This window comes from Capra hircus, chromosome 19, assembly GCF_001704415.2.
Source record: "Capra hircus breed San Clemente chromosome 19, ASM170441v1, whole genome shotgun sequence".
Lineage (NCBI taxonomy): Eukaryota > Metazoa > Chordata > Mammalia > Artiodactyla > Bovidae > Capra > Capra hircus.
In genome coordinates this window covers 9000758-9020230 of record NC_030826.1, presented here as the reverse complement: position 1 = coordinate 9020230, position 19473 = coordinate 9000758, and the positions used below count along the sequence as shown (strand labels likewise).

The 19473-nt window shown below is 39.0% G+C and overlaps 1 protein-coding gene across 3 annotated transcripts in view; it reads left to right on the top strand.

Annotated features, from left to right (window-relative positions):
* The window catches only part of RNF43 (ring finger protein 43), a 69121-nt gene continuing 51262 nt past the window's right edge, over nt 1615-19473 (top strand). Inside the window, exons 1-2 of one of the 3 annotated variants that reach the window (XM_018064117.1) lie at nt 1615-2193; nt 3247-3883. In XM_018064117.1, coding sequence (XP_017919606.1) covers nt 3632-3883 — 252 coding nt within the window. In that variant the 5' untranslated portion in view covers nt 1615-2193; nt 3247-3631. Of the gene's footprint in view, nt 3884-19473 lie in introns of all 3 variants that reach the window. The other 2 variants (XM_018064116.1, XM_018064118.1) reach the window with 2 other exon arrangements.

Sequence of the window (19473 nt, the reverse complement as noted above, 5' to 3'; positions counted from 1 at the left end):
TTTACTCCCCTCCACCACTTTCCCCTTTGGTAATCATAAGTTTGTTTTCCATGTCTGTGAGTCTCTTTCTGCTTTGCAAATAAGTTAATTGTGTCATATTGTAGATTGCACACGTAAGTGATCGCATATGACGTTTGTCTTCGGCTTGCTTCACTCAGTATGATCGTCTCTAGGTCCATCCATGCTGCTGCAAATGGCATTATTTCATTCTTTTTTATTGGCTGAGTAATATTCCATTGTATGAATATACCACATCTTCTTTATCCATTTATCTGTTGATGGACATTTAGGTTGCTTCCATGTCTTGGCTATTGTAAGTGGTGCTGCTGTGAACATTGGGGTAAATGTATCTTCAAATTAGACTGTAAACCCTCTTTAGGGATAAAATTCTCAAGGCAACCAGGTCACTCATACCTTTTGCCTTCAGAGGCATTATGTCATTTAATCTTTACAACAAACCTACAATGCAGTTATTATTTGCCACATTTTACAGGTAGTCAGTTTTCACAATTCTTTTGTCCACGTTAGAAATTGTTTGAAATTTTATGTGCTTCTTGCCACAACTTAAAATGTGCTTTTTACCACAATAAGCATGTAGCATAAATCTTAACCTTTTTTAAGTGTAATGTTAATCATATTCACATCATTGTTCATTTGTACAGTTTGGAAAGATTATTGGCATCAGATTAAAAATAAGATGTCTGGCCACAGTGAAATACAATCTGGTCATTTTGAAAATTCAAATTTTAGAAACATACATCAGAAATGTTCGCATTCTTTGTAAAGAAAATGTTACTAGAAGGGTTATTGTTCACAGATGTGGTAAAAGTTACTAGAAGGATTATTTTTCACAAATGTAATTAACCAAAAATCAGTGTTCTTTTTACCTACACTCTTATTAAGCATATATATTTACCCCTTTACTTGTATTTATGATATAGACTTCCTTTCAGTTTCACATTGAAGGCCCAGGTCAGATCCATAGTATTATTTCACATCCCAGGGATGTAAGAAGAAAATAACAGATTCCAGCCCTCTGACATCACCTAATGTAAAAGCTTGGTACAGGCAGTTTAGAAAAGAGCTACTGAATTTAAATTTGCAGAAGCTGAAGAAAAACTGCATAAAAAGGACAGAATTCTTGCCAGGGTAGCTGACTTAAGACAATAAATCAGTGATCACATTATTCTGGCTTTGTGGCCTTTATAGACACTAAAACCCAGAAGCGCAGATATCCCTTTGAACTTACATTTGCAAAACGTTGTGTCCATTATTTTATCTTATGGGTTTTTGGTTTTTTGGTTTTTTTTGGTCTTTATTTCCTCATCCCGCCATCTGCCTCTTGCGTTGCAGAATCTGCTTACCTATCTGTTCACGTGGCCTTGATTTACGTGCGGCAGCTTGCTCACTCAGAGAAAGGTATTGAGGACTGAACTGGGTGCAGTGTGGCCGTGGCTCAATAGAGGGAGTCGGGGAGCCGAGCGAAGAGCGAGCTCAGGAACGTGTCTGGTGAAGTGTGCGCGCACCGTGCCCCAGGCAGCCAGGAGGAGGGGGCGGGACGGGGCGGCTGCCTCTGGCCGCTCCACCCTCACTGTGTCAGCAGGTAGAGAGCGTGATTGCAGTCCCAGGGGAGGGAGTCCGAGCTAGAACACCAATTACAAACCACAGGCTTCCTCCTCTAGGGAGTTGATCCAGAATTGTCTTTCTGGAAGGGAAGCACTTGAATCCTTCCGAACTTTCCAAGTCTATCCATGATTCAGAGACCTTGCCTTCTCCCTTTGGGATTGTCTGTGTTCCTGGTAGTGAATTGTTGCTGATGTATTTGCTTCTTTGCTCTTTCAAGATCTCATCATTTTTATATGCTGTTTGGGGAGAAAAAGGACTTTTGTTAGAAAGGAGATTTCAGAAATGGTTTCGGATCCTCTCTCAGTGGTTTTAGAGTTCTTGGGGACAGTAGCTCTAACCTTGGAGTAAGTTTCTGCCTTTGACCTGCATGGATTATTTTTTCAGGCTGCGGAATTTCTCGGCTCCTACCTGCAGTGTGGGGCACTTGGTTTGGTTGCAGAGTAAGAAGGTGGAAGAATGAACTGTACTTGGTTAAGCAGTTGAAACCTTTTCTTGAGCAGGATCTATAAAAGCATAATTGAATTTGTTTCACCCCCGTGGATTCCAGTGGGCCCGACAGCACAACAGGTTTGCAGATTTCTTTTGAAATTCTTTTTTTTTTTCTCCTTCTGCCTCAGCGAAAGAAAAGAATCTATATAACAGGTTCATATTCAATTGCTTGGCTTTTCAGCACTTATTCTGAAGACTTAATAAGATTTTTTAACTTGACCTCTGAACACAGTGGGCTTTGTGGTTGAAGTGCATTTATATTTACTTAAGGGTGCACATTTTGAAATCTTAGAATAAGATTTTGTTTGTACAAAGACCCAAATTCTCAAGTGTGCCTAGAAATAGCACAGATCTACTCTACTCAGGATTATTTTTACTTTTTCAGGGCATTCTACTTAGAGCTTGTAGACTAATCACCTCCTTACTCCCCCTGTCTTTTATTCCCCACCTCCTCAAGGAATTTGAAAACGTGTTAGGAATAGTCCTTTGTTTTAATATGAACCCAGAAAATTACAGATTATAAGATCTGGATAATAAAGTAGTTTCCAAAAGCATCTCATGGGAAATCACAGTGCTTGGTATTCTCAAGTAGGAGAATAAAAGGAGGAATCCCTAAGATAGAAAGGAAGATAAAGATAGAAATAGGAATTTCAACTGGAAAAGATAATTGGAAAGCCAACCTTTTCAAATATTCTTCTAATTATGAAAATTGGAAAAGATTGTGATGCTCAGATTTATCCTGTGAATATGTGAAGACATATAAATCAGCACCTAACTTACTAGCAAATCTAGGTGGAAAATTTAAAACTCAGTATATTTAAGTTCATGAAAAGTGTTATAGGTTCAATGGGCCTGGAACTTTGGCTACGCTGAAGTACAGTTTAATGTTGAAACTTTTATGAATACATGTAGCATCTTTGGCTATCTCTCAGGTGTGGTCTGAAATATTGTTCCCTCTCCTTCCCCTTAAAAAAGAAGCTCTGTGATCTTTAGTTTTTTTACCATTGACAAGTTTTGTAACTTAAAAGGGCCACCTCTTCATTTTCTGAGCTGGAGTTTTTCACTCTCACCTTTGATGCATGGCCTTAGTCGTTTACTTTGCCTTGTTTTGTTCATTAACATTGGGTTTAGTGGCTCGAGAACTTGTTGCATATGGAAGACCAGCACCAGGTGATCTGACATAATAAAAATTCAGGATGTGACATTCAACCTCAAGCAACACTGAGAATTCCCAAGAGAAGTGCGATATCTTTACTAATCATAGTGAAGATGGGAGAAAATGACATACCTGAAGCAGAAGTAGGCTGACAATAACCTTCTTCCCTGCTTGAGCAGGAATATCACCTGTCCTTGGGAATATACTTTAGAGAAGGGAAGGGCCAAAACTACAACTCGGCTTTCTGAAACTGACGCAGAAATTTCTTTTCCGCCATTTGTCTGGATTTGAGAACCTGCGTTTGGTCTTAGCTACTGGAAGCGGTATGTATGGCCGAAGTGCATCGCTGCAGCTGGTAGCATGAGTGGTGGCCACCAGCTACAGCTGGCTGCCCTCTGGCCCTGGCTGCTGATGGCTACCCTGCAGGCAGGCTTTGGACGCACGGGACTGGTACTGGCAGCGGCGGTGGAGTCTGAAAGATCAGCTGAGCAGAAGGCTATTATCAGAGTGATCCCCTTGAAAATGGACCCCACAGGAAAACTGAATCTCACTTTGGAAGGCGTGTTTGCTGGTGTTGCTGAAATAACTCCAGCAGAAGGAAAATTAATGCAGGTAAGGATGACTTTATTATTTTTCACTTTCCATCTGTTTGAAATATACCTTCCTTCTTTTGTCTCCCAAATCGAATTCCACAGAAGGGCTCTGCTGCCTGGCTTTCTATTTGTTTTATCTTGTTAAACATGTTACTTATTGACATTCTAAAGCAAATTCTGAGTTTATACTGGAGAAGAAACATAAATGCTGTATTTTATAAGATCATCTGCTTATTCTTAACTCTGGTATTACACTACATTACATAATAAGACCTTTCTTTGCAAGTGATATATTCTGGACACTTTTTTTTTTTTTTAATAGATGAAATATATGGGCTTGTATTTAATTAACTCAAAGAGTGTACTTATATCCTGTTTTAGATTTGAGGTGACCACTACAGTTGATTTTGATGGTCAGCAGCACCCTGACGTTCTAGAATGCCTTTGGAGCATATTTGATCACTGTGTCACTTTTAAAATTCAGTCAAGCTTGAATGCTACGGTTGGCTTTATACCATGTGGGGCACCTTATTGCTAAGCCCGAAATGGAGAGGATTGGGTTACAAAATGGGCACAAGGCGTAAGCCTGCCTCCTGATCACTTTGGTCTTGTCTGCACTTAATTTTATTATTTTCAAAACTTTTAAATGTAACATCTGTGTTTTATTGACCCATAGAGTTTTTCAGACAGTTTCTTAGGCTTTGCAGTTGTGAAATTTGCCCATAACTCATTCATAGCCTACTCTATATGTGTTTAATTTATGAACTGACTGAGGCCATAGCATTTCATAGATGAATTGCTTATACCCCTCCACCCCCAGCCTGCAAAGGTAGAGCCCTCTTTTTAATGTGGCATTCTAGTATCTTACTCTATAAAATTATATTATTGATTAAAATTCATTTTATCAAAGAACATTTCTTGCTGTAGCTCTCAGTCACAGGTGAAAATGTTAAATATGATTCATCTTAGCATCCAAGCTCAGATTTTTATTGCCTGATATGAACAGAACCAAAATATTGTATTAATTTAAATTTTGGTCCACTCAAAGGAAAAAGCTGAGAAAATTTAACAAATTATAGAACTCTTTTTGCCCAACACAGTTTTATGTATATCTTAGTGGCTGTTCACAATCACTTCGTAGGCAATATTTTGAAGCTGGGATAAGTGAAGTGGAAGAAGAATTGGGTGAAAAGGAAGGCTCTGCTATTTAGAAAAATAGACAGGCAAAAAGAATATATCTGGAAAAAACAGTGTAAGAACTTTTGGAAAAGGGTGTATTTAATTTGAACTTTAGGACAGACTTAGGAATATCTAAAAGTTGAAACCATAAATCATTTTGAATACAACAGTTAGGAAGGAAACTTCCTTTCTGACTTTGCCTGGTTAATACCCTGAAGCATGAGTGAGGTATGTACTCCATTTTCATTTCTTGCCCTGAGTAATTTCAGGATGGATTCGTATTCTGGTAGCTCTGAGGCCTTGGAAGCTGTACTAAGCTTTGTGCATTATTAATATCCTGTGGCAGCATGTTCAATGGGTTAATTATATGCTGCATTAAATAGTGTCCTCTTTTATTTTAATTTTTTTGTCTTCTATTGTAATACATCTCTACGTACAGTTTCTGTATATTCATAAAGGAAAAGGTACGTAAGAGATATTAGCTGGCATTCTCTTTGCGATTTATTACTTAGTCAATCTTTATCATGTCTTCTCCTATTTTGCCCTTTTTCTCATGCTGGTAAGTGTTGCTTAATCCTTTTTTTCCCACCTATTAACTTTGAGTCTATCACTGTCCTTTAAGTATTGCTTCTTCACTTTGTGAAGAGCACATCTCACTGTTATTCAGCAGGACCTTTCTAGGCTTTCCAGTAGCTAGTTTGCGTCATTGGCAATTTCCAGTCTTTTCTTCACCTTTTCTCTCCGTGCAAGCTTCTTCTATGTCAGGGTCAGTAATAAATTTGTATACTAGCTTAGTATTAATCTCTGGAGATTTTCAGTATTGGTCCTGGTTTATGGTCTATTAAGTTTTAATCCACAATAATTACTAAATTTTCTTAATCTCTTATGAGAGACTTAAAAAAAAAACTTTTGAATGAGATGCATCAGTTCTTTTTTATCCACTATTTGATTAACTCTTTCAAAGAAGTCTAGCGTGTTAGGGACACATGGTGTACACTTCTAGAATCCATGCTGTTGGTTCCTTATCAGATTACACTGCAACACAGGTTTACTCAACTGTGGTTAACCAAGCCTTCCACTCGGCTCAAGTTCTGTTTGAATGTCCTAGAGCTGTGCTTTGCTGCACTTCAGCTTTCTTGGTGGATATCTGTCCCCTGGTGTCACAAATCCAAAGACAGTTTTCTCTGTTGGCGTTGCAGAATTTTGGATAATTCCATATATCCTTCTACCTATGAATTATTCTAGCTGCCTGTTAAGCTTGATTATCTTCAAAGATGCAGTTAAGTCTTTGTAAAACTGGGCATGCAATGCATTGGGAAATGTGAAGTTATGAGGACAATGAATTAAAAAAAATAATGATGACTGCGTTATTGTGGTTTCTGTAATTTCCAGAAGTTTCATAAAATCTGACATGTCTTTACATTTTGTTCAGTTATTTCAGTGTATGTACTATTTCATAAGGACCAAATTAACTGGATTTTCATTTGTATTGCAATTTGGATTTTCCTTAAACAAAGAGAAACATCCTGTGACAGTGTGCCCCAAGTATTGTTATTCTGTTTAATAATAAAATAGACCATAGAACTTTCTCCTAAAATAATTTTGTTTGTCTCAGTTTCATCTGATGGCTATATGTACAAGACCAGGTCTTGGTGAATTTTTGTCCTGATTCTTATTCCTCAGTTTTCTCTTTACCAAGAGTTATATCTATTGTACAGTATATGTTCAGAATCTTAAATTATAATATTCTCTTTAAAGTACTATAAGAAAGTCAAAATAAAAGAGGAAGTGTTGCCTTGGCCATATTTCTTTCATTTCTCAAATCGTCTCTTTTCCGTTTCAAAACTCCCCATCTTAGTCTTGACCAAATTATATTGTTTTCCTTCCTATTTGGCCCAAGAGCCGCTTCTCTGCACAACCGTATTATTTCAAATCCCTGTGCGGGTTTGCCATTGTCTTTAAAGTGTCTACTTCTTAGGTTTCCTCTACATTTGCCAGAATCCTGTCTCTCCCTCTTTTCTGATTTCCTGCTCCTTTTTAAATCTGTTTCCCATTTAATGTTTATATTTAGGATAACCTTCTACCAGTCTTCTCTCTCAGTATTTCCCTAACTAGCCATCAAAAATCCAGATCCAAAAAAAATTTTTTTTATAATTATGAGTAATGATGGGTGTAAACTAAACTTATTGTGGTGATCATTTCACAATATATATGTATGTCAAATCATATTATACACCTAAAAATAATACAGTGTTATATATCAATTATATCTCAAAGAAAAAGCAGAATGTGGGGGGGACACACACACAAATTCATGCCAAGGAAACTATAATTACTTGGCAGTGTGATAAAGACACTGGTAGCGATTACACTATTATTCTTTTTGTTTTGACCATTCTTTCGAATATACTCTTTTTTTTTTTTCTCCTGGTTTATACAACTGTAGAAGGAAAATGAGCTGGAGCTTATGCGCTGTCTCACTGTCCAGCTTTCTGGTTTGTTAACCTCTTATCAATGTTTGTTTATATTATTTCTTAGTGATATTGTTGCTACCACTTCTAAAAATGATTATAGTCCTGTTTTCTTTCTCAATTCTTGCTCTTTATTAATAAATGTGACTTAGAGGGACAGCCCAAAATTCATTTTCCTTCTCCTCAAAGCAGAAGCCCAAGAGGATCTTAGTGTAGCACAGGAGAGGTCACTGATTCTTTAACCATCACATTCTTCCTGCTTAGCTGGTTGTCCTGGATTTTCTTAGACTCCAGGTTAAAGTTATGATCAAGATTAGAATGTGCTGCCCTGAGGCTTCAGACCTGCAATGGAAGCTGTGGTAGTGCAGCATTTGGCCAGCAGCAGTGAACACCTCCTGGACAAATTCCCCCTTGCACGGTGTCTCTGCTTGCCCCTTCATTTACCTATTAGTCAACACATAGTTATCCTATCTTTGCATTCTCACTTTATTTGTAGTCAGGGCCTGAAGTGAACGTTTTGGGGAGGAAGAGAAAGCTTCATAGTTTCAGTTTTGGCCAAAGCCAGAGAGACAGTGCTGTATGGCAAACCTGCAGTTGACAAAGTGATTAAACTGTAACTAAAGGGACCTGACTTTTAGCTCCAACCCTGCCACTGAGTAGTTGGGTGACAAGATAGTTTCTACCTTTCTAGGCTTTAGGTTTGCATCTGTATAACTGAACTTGTGCCATGCACTTTTCATGCATTAGCTCACTGAATCTCCATTATATCTTCAAGAGAGAAAGACAGTCCTTTTTTTTTTTTTTTAAGATTAGGGCAGATGTTTTTTAATTGTGTTTTTAACTGAAGTAGAGTTAATGTACAAGATTATATAAGTCACAGGGCTTCCCTCATAGCTCAGTCGGTAAAGAGTCTACCTGCAATGCAGGAGACCCGGGTTCGATTCCTGGGTCGGGAAGATGCCCTAGAGAAGGAAATGGCAACCCAGCCCAGTATTCTGGCCTGGAGAATCCCATGAAGAGAGGAGCCTGGCAGGCTACAGTCTGGGGGGTCGCAAGAGTCAGACACGACTAAATACACACAGGACAGCGTATGTTACAAATACACAATATAGTGATTCACAGTTATTGAAGGTATAACTCCATTCATAGTTACGAAGTATTGCCTATATTCCCTGTGTTGTACAATATATCCTTGTAGCTCATTTTATACGTAATATTGGTACCTCCTACCCTTCCAGCCCTGTATTGCCGCTCCTCCTCCCTGCCCCCGCTGGGAGAGCCACTAGTTCGTTCTCTGTGAGTCTGCTTGGTTTTTTGTTGCTGTTATATTCACTAGTTGTTGTATTTTTTAGATTGCACATAGAAGTGATATCATACAGTAGACATACAGTACTTTTATTTTCACATATTATAGGTAAAGAAATGGAGGCTCAAAGTGAGTCTCAAAGCTATTTGCCAAAGTCTAAAAGTAAGTGGCACGGCTGGAGCTTGAACCCCAGAGCTCATGCTGTTCTCACTCTAGAATTTTGTGCATCAAAAATGCTGCAGATGAACACCAGGGTAGGCCTTATATAAATGATGAACTTATTTCCAGAAGAGAAGAGAATGCAAATGATGAGTATTGTTCTGTGCAGTTAATCCAAACTATATATAGTTCTTCCATTTCTCTTTATTTGTGCTTCATTCACAAAGATATTTGTAAATCAGAATGTTATTTACTTGGTATATCTGTTTTAGTGTAACAATTATCATTACCTTTCTCTTCATTTTATAACAGTAAGTTGTTTAACATAGGAACATGAAATGATAAACTTTGAAGTAGCATGCATCTAACTGTCATTGCTCAAGTCAGAGCTTCTTGGAAGCAGAGATTTCAAAGATTTTGTAATTTTGCCCCTGAGGCCAGCCTTTAAAAGAAGTATACCTATTTGAAGTACAGTCAACTCTCAGTTATTTATGTTAGTGGGGGTGCAGAAAATTCAGTTAATTTATGATTGACTTTGGAATGTAGTCAGAAGTATACTATCGGATGTAAATCCTCTGTGCACACAAGCAGGCTGAGGTGCTTGCCTCCTGGGATCCCAGCTTGACTTGGCTTTGTTGTTCGAAGTGTGGCACCCAGAAGAGAGAAGGAAGCTGCAGATGTTTTTATTGATAATTTTTCAGATTAAGGAGGTGTCTCACTTATGTAAAAGTACCCATCAGACAGATTTGTATATATAATCATTCTGTACTTCATGTGGAAATGCAGCAGAATTGCTGTAAGTTCAAATTCATAAATCTCTCTGGTTGTAGGAAGTAATGAATGAGCTGTGCCCTTGGTTATTGCCCCTACCAGGCTATTTAGTGTCCTTTGAGCTGATTCCAGGGGTAGGCATTTCCTTGGTTTTTGTGGTAAACTGTGTGTGTGTGTTGTAATTTTCTTTATCTACAAATTAGTCATAGTTAACTTTTTATACAGTTTTTAAGATATCCCTGAGGCTCAAGGTTTTGTTTGGTTTTAAATTTTAAAAAAAGCCTTTACATTTTATCCACTGAGATGTCTTTAATTTTATGTGCTTCCCCCCTTCCCTTACTCCTTTCAAATTACTAAGTACACTAGAGGAAAAGATGTTATAAATGAGCAATGTACTATTATAAATATTCTGTCAGGAACCAGAATTGATAGCAGGGTATTGTTGTCAGAGAAGTGTATGATGATGTTCCATCAAATTTCTGTAGCGATTTTCTTCCGAGGAGCTTAAAATGATTCACAAATACTTGCAAACCAAATACGGGTGATACTCCATTTTATAGAAAAGGAAACTTAATGAGAGAGAAAGCAAGTTAATTATCTTAGAACAAAGTCACTCAGAAATAAATGGACCCTGTGTACTTTGCAGGAGATAGATGAATAGTCCACTTTTTAAGTGATCCAAGGATGTGCTTTTCTCAGGGAAATCCTCGAAAGCTAAAATATTGTCAGTGGCTGAGATATGGGATGTGGTCCCAATATCCTCTATTGGGACCTATGTTGCTCAATTTGGTAATTCAGCTATTGATGAAGCAGGGTGCCAACTTTATGTCTCAAAAGCCCTCTGAGCTGACTCTGTGACCTGCATTCATTGTTTTGTTGAGAATTGTTGGAGTTGGAGCCAGAGTTTTCACAATGAGCTGTGAGGGCCTGCAGGATCTGGCCTGGCACCTGCACCCCTTGCCTCCTCACCCCTCACTCTGCTCCAGTCGCTGTGACCTTGTTGTCCTTCAGCTAAGCCAGGCCTGCTCCCACCTCAGGGCCCTTCCACTTCCTCGTCCCACTTATATCCCAAGCACTTTCTTCTCTTAGTCCCTCAGACGTCAGCCCCAAGTGTGAAATACGCCTTCTCAGTGAGGCCTTCCTGGGCCTGTTCTGAGGGGCTCTTCCTGTTCCCCCAGGGCTCCTGTTCTCCGCCCGGCTTGGCTTTGCTTTAGAAACTTCGTGCAGTGTGACACACTTATGCTGTCTCCCTTCAGGAGGCTGTGAGCTCTGTGAAAGCAGGGCTTTCATCTCTCCAGTTCAGAGCTGTGTTTTGGGGAACAGGGTGTTAGTGTACTTGGTGCTCTTCCCATAGGCGGTACTCAATAAATATTTATTGAATGAATATAAGGAGCATTATGGTGGTGCTGAGTGGCTGTGATTGGTCAGAGATCACTCTAGGATGGAACAGACTTATTTATCTCATCACATTTCTTAAGTACATTTTTTGAAGTCAATTATTGTGAGTGCTTTGGGCTTGATAGAGCATGCTGCACTCTGTTCTCTCTCTGACTTATCACTGACACTACACTGTCTCCTTGATGGTCATTTTCAAACTGTGGACATGGCTATAAATAATTTGTTTGGTGTAATCAATATCCTTTACACAGCACTTACTTAGTTTTAATAACTAGCCCAATCCCTGCTTTTTAGGAAATTCTCATTTTCCAAGAAAAATGTCTTGGGGTACTGGTGTAAAATCTGTGATGATAAGATGGTATGTGCACGTGTGCTGTGCTCAGTCAGGTCTGATTCTTTGCGACCCCCTCTGGGGTGTAGCCAACCAGGCTCCTCTGTCCATGGAATTTTCCAGGCAAGAAGAATACTGGAGTGGGCTGTCATTTCCTTCTCCAGGGCATCTTCCCAACCCAGGGATCTTGAATCCATGTCTTCTGCATTAGCAGGCAGATTCTTTACCACTGAACCACCTGGGAAACCCGGTTATAAGATATTAGCATGCATCCAAAGGAACTTACCTTCTTAGTCCTTGGGGCTTGTGAATCCCAATTCTGATCCTGAGATACCCTAACACAGTGGCTTTCGATCTTTTTTTCTGGAGAGGGGGTCACTGGCCCCTTTGAAAATGTGATGGAAGTTATTGACCGTATGTACTTAATGTACAATTTTGCATAAAATCCCAGTGGAGAGAATCTCTGAGACACATGTAAGAATGCAAAGATTCTAGATTAAGAGCTTTTATCCTAGAATAATCCCAGTTATTTCAGAAATGAAACCAAATTCTCAAAACTAACTTAACCTTGAGTTTACTTAATTTGAAAAGTCTTTGTATACGTTAGTAGAAGTCAGACAGACAACAGTATTAACAGTGCAGTTATAAGAAGGTTGGCCTGACCTAAGATGACCTTAGATACAAAAATTGGTATCTGACAAAGACTGCTTATGTGTAGTTAAGGAATTGTGCTCTCCCAATATTAAGTGAAACTGCATCAAGAAGTGCCTGTGTGTGCAGGTGCACTAAGTCCCTTCATTCATGTCCGACTCTTTGCGACCCCATGGACTGTAGCCCGCCAGGCTCCCCGCCCCACGCCCGTCCGTGGGATTTTCCAGGCAGGAATACTGGAGTGGGGTGCCATTTCCTTACAGTCCTTCATCATGGTGGTTTCACTCAAAGACGCATAAGAATAAAAGATATTTTACTAATTTGTTTTCATATATGCAGAACAATTCTGGCCCTGTGTGCCTGTTTGGTCCCTGAAGTCAGAGAACAGAGGCTAGACTTTTCCACATCTGTTTGTCTTCTGTCCTTTAAGCCCCATTGCTTTTCCTAAGGTAGGAGGCCTTGGACCCTTCAGTTTCTGTTTGCTATCACAGAAAACTTTGAATCTCTTTAAAAAACATTCATTATTTGTTGTGTGTTTGTTTTTAAATAACAGATAAGCTACTTTACATACTCTTCTTTTTATCTGGGTTCTAAACATTACAGTTCATTTTCTCTTGATATTTTTTAATATATTAGAGTTTGTATTTAATTTCAAATTCAGAAACACCAAAATAATCAAAGTGATTTAAATTAGGGTTTTTAAAATTGTAAACACAAAGTCTCACATTTTTTAGGAAATTATATTATTTAGATATTTCAATCCTGAATCTGAAGCAGTGATCTTTCTTCAGGATGGCAATATAACTATCTTTAAGACCCCTGTTTGTTTTTTAAAAATTTAGAGCACTTCTATTAAGATGGAAATCAACCATATATTACTGTAATTTTAAATAGCATAGTCAGTTATCATTACCTATCAATTTTATGCATGCTAATATATCAAAAGGGTACTATTGTGCATAACTAACTGATAATTGAGAAACACTGTTGCTGTTATTTCTGTAGAATAATTTGGATAAGACTGAAGACCTTATGTTTTATGCCTGCTAATCTTGCTGTTTCCTAAAAAATGACCATAGATTTCCATTCTTTTTTCTCCTGCTTTCTACAGTATTACAAATTATCCATTCTTAAAGGAAAAATCTTTCACATGCTTCCAGTTTTGTGTTCTTTCACTGTCATATCTTCTACTTAGAATCATATTGGCTAATCTAAGTTTAAAAATCTTGTGGCCAAATTTCTTTTTAAATTTTGTGAAGGACTTTATTGGCCTTTTACTGGAATTAGGTCCTATTCAGTTTTCCTTACCTGGGGTAAAATACAGTTTTGGGTGGGAGGGCAGAGGAATAGCCCCCATTTGTAAAATATAATCATCAGATTTCAAGTTAGAAAAAAACCTAATCCAATCATTTCATTTTACAGAGGAAGAAATAAACTCACATTAGTGCTTTGCCAGTCACAGGAACTGCCAATCTACTGCCATGTCTTACTGGCCAGCATTTTTAGCAAACCTTATTTATGTATTTTAAACTTCTTTGGGTCATTGTGGGAAGATTAAAAAGCAGATGTTGGCAGAGATTTTCTCCCTGAACATTCCATTAAGAAGATATTATGGAGTGCCGTAGGGTCTCTTTTGTCTTTGATCCCTAGTCAACTAGAAGGCTTGCTTAAAAGCAAGTGAACAGACAGAAAAATACCTTGCTGCAACTTAGCATTACCTAACCCGGTGCCTGTGCATACAGTAAGTCACGCCGTGGAGTCACAGCACCAGGTGGCCTTTGTCCTGGATTGCGCTTTCAAAGCAACAGAGGCTCTTTATGAACTCTAGGCCAAGATCCTAACTGAGAGTGGGGGCTGCTCTGGAGTCTCTCCATGTCTTACACTTGGGGTCTTATACTGTGGGGTCTTCACTTCCAAACTCTGTGGCAGGTCCTATGGGAATACAAAGGACAGCCCCCTTGCCTAGACCGACTGAGGGGATACAGCTTTACCAGTGGAAAGCAGTACATGATGAACGCCAGAGAAGTGCAGGCGTAAGTGCATTACAGCGCCAGTTCCCATGTTCTCAGGAGTCATTCAAATGACTGTGGGGATTCTGTCTCGAGGTCCTCTATGATTGAAGAAAAAACAAACAAAAAATGTAAAATTTTAACCCAGGCAACTTCAAGTAGTTGAAATCTAGAGGACAGTTACAGCCCAAACAGTCATACCTTCTAATTTTCACTTTTATCAGTTAAGTATAGGTTATAATATTGCCTGTATAAATATTTCTGTATGTATAATACTCATCAGTAGCATTTTCTTTAGAGGTCCAAATAACTAAACACAATGGCTTTCTTTTCAAATTGCAAACTGGCTTTCTAAAATGAGAAGTTCCTGTTAAATTGTAGTAAAATTAAAAAAATTTTACCTTTAAACAGAGTTCAACACATTGGGAGTTCTGTTTGAATCGATAATCTCATTGGCTCACTTTAAATCTTCATAAACTCCATAAAAGAAAAAATAAACACTAGGACTATATAGAAGGTTAAATGTATTTAAAAAATTAATTTATTTAATTGGAGGAAAAATATTTGAATATCATCTATATTTAGAAAATTTAGAAAAAGCCTTCAATATCAAGGCTTTTATTATTATCATTGACTTTAGTCAATATTAACTGTTATTCTCATTCTCTTGGTTTTAGTATAATTTACCTGTCCACTATGACAAAAACACTAGGTTATTACCTACTGTGACCTTAGTAAACTGTATTGTATACATCATATATTTTTATTGTTGTCAGAGATTATTTGAAATTTAGTTGTTTCCGTTTGGACATACGAAAAGTTCACAGGTACCTTGTGAGCATTTAAAAGATAAAGGCAAGTCATTTAACCTTTCATCTGTTGGGTTAGGGTTGGTGGGATAAGTAAAATAACCTTTAAGTTTCTTTCCAGCTCTAGACATTTAGAGGTTATATTTATTTCAGAAATAGACTTGTTAAACAAAAGGACATGTAATTTGCTTATTTTTTTCCCCTTGAGATAAAATTTATTTGGTAGGTGGTCACAGATTTTTTTGGTTACAAAAAATTCTGATCAAATTCCTTAAAGTCACACAACAAATTAGTAGCCAAACTAAGCTCTAGGCTCAGTTGCACTTTAGTCCTTTGGTCCTCTACTGTGTTTACATTCAGTTAACACACATAGAAAATACTTTTTTGGAGGAGTTTTATATTTTAAAATATGTGTAGTAGATTGAGGACCCTTATTCTAAATCCTTCATCAAGGCTGTCCCAGTGATCAAACCACACTGACATCAATGATGAGCTTATGTCTAAGTGAATCTGACCAAACCTTTGGAAAGGCTTGTGAAAGCCAGAGATAGCCCAGAACCATTGTAGTAAAAGGAAGATTATGAACCTGCTCCTAAAATAATTTGTAAAGTTGAATTATTATAAGTAAGCTGAATATTAGACTAGAAATGAAATTTCAGAATAGCTGATGAGTGTTCCTGTGTGGAGTTGGGGGTTAGAGCTTTAGTATGTGAGCATATGGAGGCATTTGGAAGGAGTGGAAGTGGGGCCGTCTGATTAGTAACTGTGCCTTGTTATTAAACCGTGACTTTCTGCATTGTGTGTCACCAGAGTTGGAAAACTTCCGCTGGCAAAAATAAAGAGAAGGGCTGCCGTGCTGTTGCTGAGGGCCCTACAGTAGACACAAAAGCGCCTTCTCAGAGGCCTGCAGCAGAGGCGGCTTGTACAGGCAGGCCCGTTCCTCTCAAAGACTGGGAATCAGATTCTTTCCCCAGGGGGTTTCCAACTAGTTTGCACTTCAGAAAAATCTTTTCTTTCTCCTGCTGTTCACGCCCTGCAAAGAATTTTCTTCCAACCAAAGAAATTGTTTTCTAATCAAAGATTCTTGTCCTTAGTTGTTGGACATCAAAGAAAGTTTGGAGGAGACTGGGGGATTATGTGAGTGCCTAGAGTTTATTTTGAATGCAAACTTGCAACATTAGCAAGTCTCCCAAAGAATATACTCATTTAAGGACTGGGAGAGAGCCTAATATAACCAGGGCTCTGTTTTTCCTTGGTTGGATGTGAGGTACCCCAGTAAGATACAAATGAGCTGAGCAGCTCTGTCAGGACTTAACTCCTGTATGTTTAGTTCTTGACGTTCTTTGCAAAGGGAAATTCCACCTACCCTTTTAAAATCTAATATTAGGGAACATCAAAATCTATTGATAAACTCGAAACAAAACCCCCCCTCTTTTTTAACCTTCAGTACTTCAACTCCTAACTTCTCCCAGGACGGGTGATGACATCACCAGTATAGGGAGCCACATTCCCTGCATTCCCCCACTGCCTCCGAGGTGTTGATGATGTCATTTTCTCCCACAAAGGAAACCCTCAGCACCCCAGGGCCTGAACTCAGGTCTTGGCAGGTAAATGAAGGAGGAACTTAAACTGTTGGGTTGAGTCAGGCGTAAAAAGTCACGACCATGTTAAGCACCAGCTTCACAGTCTCATCTCTGGGGCCTGGCTAGGGAGAATGTATCATTTAGGGAAAATTAAGCCTGTAACTTTAAGAAATTATTTTCTGGGTAAGGATAATGATTCACTTGATATTTTGGTTCTTGCGCTTAGGGACATTTACAGGGCATTGTTCTCAGATTATGGCTCCTTAAATATCCTCTCGAATCCACAAATTTCTTCCGGTTTTTCTGGAACCCATTTGCAGATTATCTAACTTCTAACAACAACAAAAACAAGAATTAGGAAAAATAAAGCGATAGATCAAGCAGATTTAGGCAGAATTATGCCCTGGGTAAAGTACAGTCTTGTTATTTTACTCTTGGCTCTGTGAATATGAACAGAAAAGAGTATTGCTCTAGAAGATTTCCAATCTCTTTCTATCCCTTCATTGCAACCACAAAGCAGTGGTTGGAAATAGAATTCCAGGAACACCAAAAATGCTCACAATTTCAGCAGTGGCAGCTACAGTGCCCCCACAGGGTTCTCTGGGCATTCCTCCTCGGGGCCTTCTTGTGGCCTCCTTGTGGTTAGGAGCCTACATCGTCAATCACAAAGGCTTGCCCTGAAGACAGACCTGCTGAAAATGTCAGTTATCTGTCCTTGCCATCAGAAACAATTCTTTATATTTTACTCTGTTCTGAACTAACATGCTATAGTTTTTTTTTTTTTTTTTTTTTAGAGAGAAATACAGCCTCTTTGATGGACTCATTAACTGACCATTCTCACAAAATTTTAAGTACACTAGTTTATAGTACTAGGAAACTCAGTCAGAATGGGTGGGGTAAGCAGGATTTAGCAAAGGTTTTTATTCTACTCAGTGGTGCTAACTTGCCTGTGTTACTCCTATGCAGATATTAGATTGTAATTTTGAGGGGTTTTATTTCATTTACTTATTTTTGATTGTTTTATGACTTTATTTTTTAAATGCTTACGTATTTGGCTGCGGCACATGGGATCTTGAGTTGCAGTATGTGAACGACCAGGGATTGAACTCTGGCACCTGCCACACGGGGAGCGTGGGGTCCCAGCTACTGGACTACCCTGGAGGTCCCAAGACTTTATTTATTTTATTAGGAGTTTTAGGTTTGGTCTTCTCTGGTGGCCCAGACAGTAAAGAATCCATCTACAATGCAGGAGACCTGGGTTCAGTCACTGGGTTGGGAAGATCCCCTGGAGGAGGGCATGACAACCCACTCCATGATTCCAGAAGAGCCTGGTGGGCTACAGTCCATGGGGTTGCAAAGAGTCAGACATGACTGAGCAACTAAGCATGGCATGGCACAGCCCAGGAGTTTTAGGTTCACAGCAAAACTGAGAGGAAGGTATAGCAATCAGCCATATACCGCCCCCCCTTTCCATGCACCAGCGCCTCCTCCATCATCAGTATCCTCCATGAGAGCGGCACGTTTCTCACAGTCGATGAACCCACACATCGGTGTCACCTGCAGTCCATAGTTTATATAGGGTTCACACTTGGTTTGAGGTGTTTTAAACACTGAGAATATATGGAGAAAATTCACTGTAATGTGTGTCCCTTTAGCTTGTATACAGGAATAACTTGAAATGTAAGGGAAACACCCAGCCTGCAGTAGACCTTTCATTTTCGTCATGTCGTTCCTTCCTGAGTTGATGCATGATTGAACCAGATTAATGTTATTATAGAAAATGCCGTTTTTCAGGCAGTATCAGTCTTCAAGGTATGGAACAGGATTTGGCGTTTTGTTTCCATTTTTATTGTTTTGTTTTCTAAAGGGATGTTTGAATTGGAGCCTGTCTGGCAGGATTCCATACTTCTACCAAACCACCTGTCCTGGCAGAGACAATGGAATCAAAAGTCAAGTTCTTTATGACTGCACCTGCCTTGTAAATGCTGCCAGAAGTTCTGATTTTCTCCTGTTGCCAACCTCTACCCAGAGACTACCATAGCTGACACCCGAACAGTGGGTGCATACACCCCAAGTTGGAACTTGGATGTTCCAGTTCAGGAAGACTAATGCTAGTTCTCCTATTGACTTCTAAGGTAGTCTTTGCGCAGCATTCGGTGATTACTGTTTATCAAATGGAGGAGGTCCACTGGTCCACTTGGTTTTCACGATTTTTGTGAGGGTTGATTAATGATGATGACTCACTTGGTAATTCATCATTTGGAAGTCTTCTTGTGCAGTTATACACCTAGTAAGCATGACGGAAGGTATGATCTAGCCGAAAGACATCAGGAGCGTGTCTCTGAGGTCAGAACTCCAGGCAGCATTTCCAGGAGTGAGGAGTTGCCATTGGCACTGCTGCTTTTCCCTTTTCCCAGAAATGTAAATTACCCTGTGGGCCACCTGTTGGATGCTCTCTGATTAGGCAGTTGTTGTGGAAGCAGTCGAACTCCCTTGATGAGGACTTTTCTCCTTTTGAATTATCGGAGCATTTCTTGGGTTCCCTTAGGGTAGAGTTACTTCATTATCTTCTGACTTAATGTATAACTGGAGACCTTCTGGCCTCAAGTGCGTAATTTCTATCACCAATCAGGTAATTGAAGATAATTATGCCCACCAAATAGTGCTCTTTGCCACAGTATCCACATATGATGATATAATGTGATAATAAGGCATAAAGTACATTCTAAAACGTGTGGCAGCATCCTACAGTGAGAAGAGCTCTCAGTAATCCTGTGTTCAGTCTCAGCTCTGGTCCTTCTTAGCTTTGTGACCTTAAGGAAGCTTGCTTAACCTCTTTGAGTCTGTGTCCTCATGAGTAAAGTGGGGATAATAGTAATAAATAGCCTGCCTACTCGAAGTCAAATAATATGTGAGAATTGTCTTTGAAAATTGCAACTGTA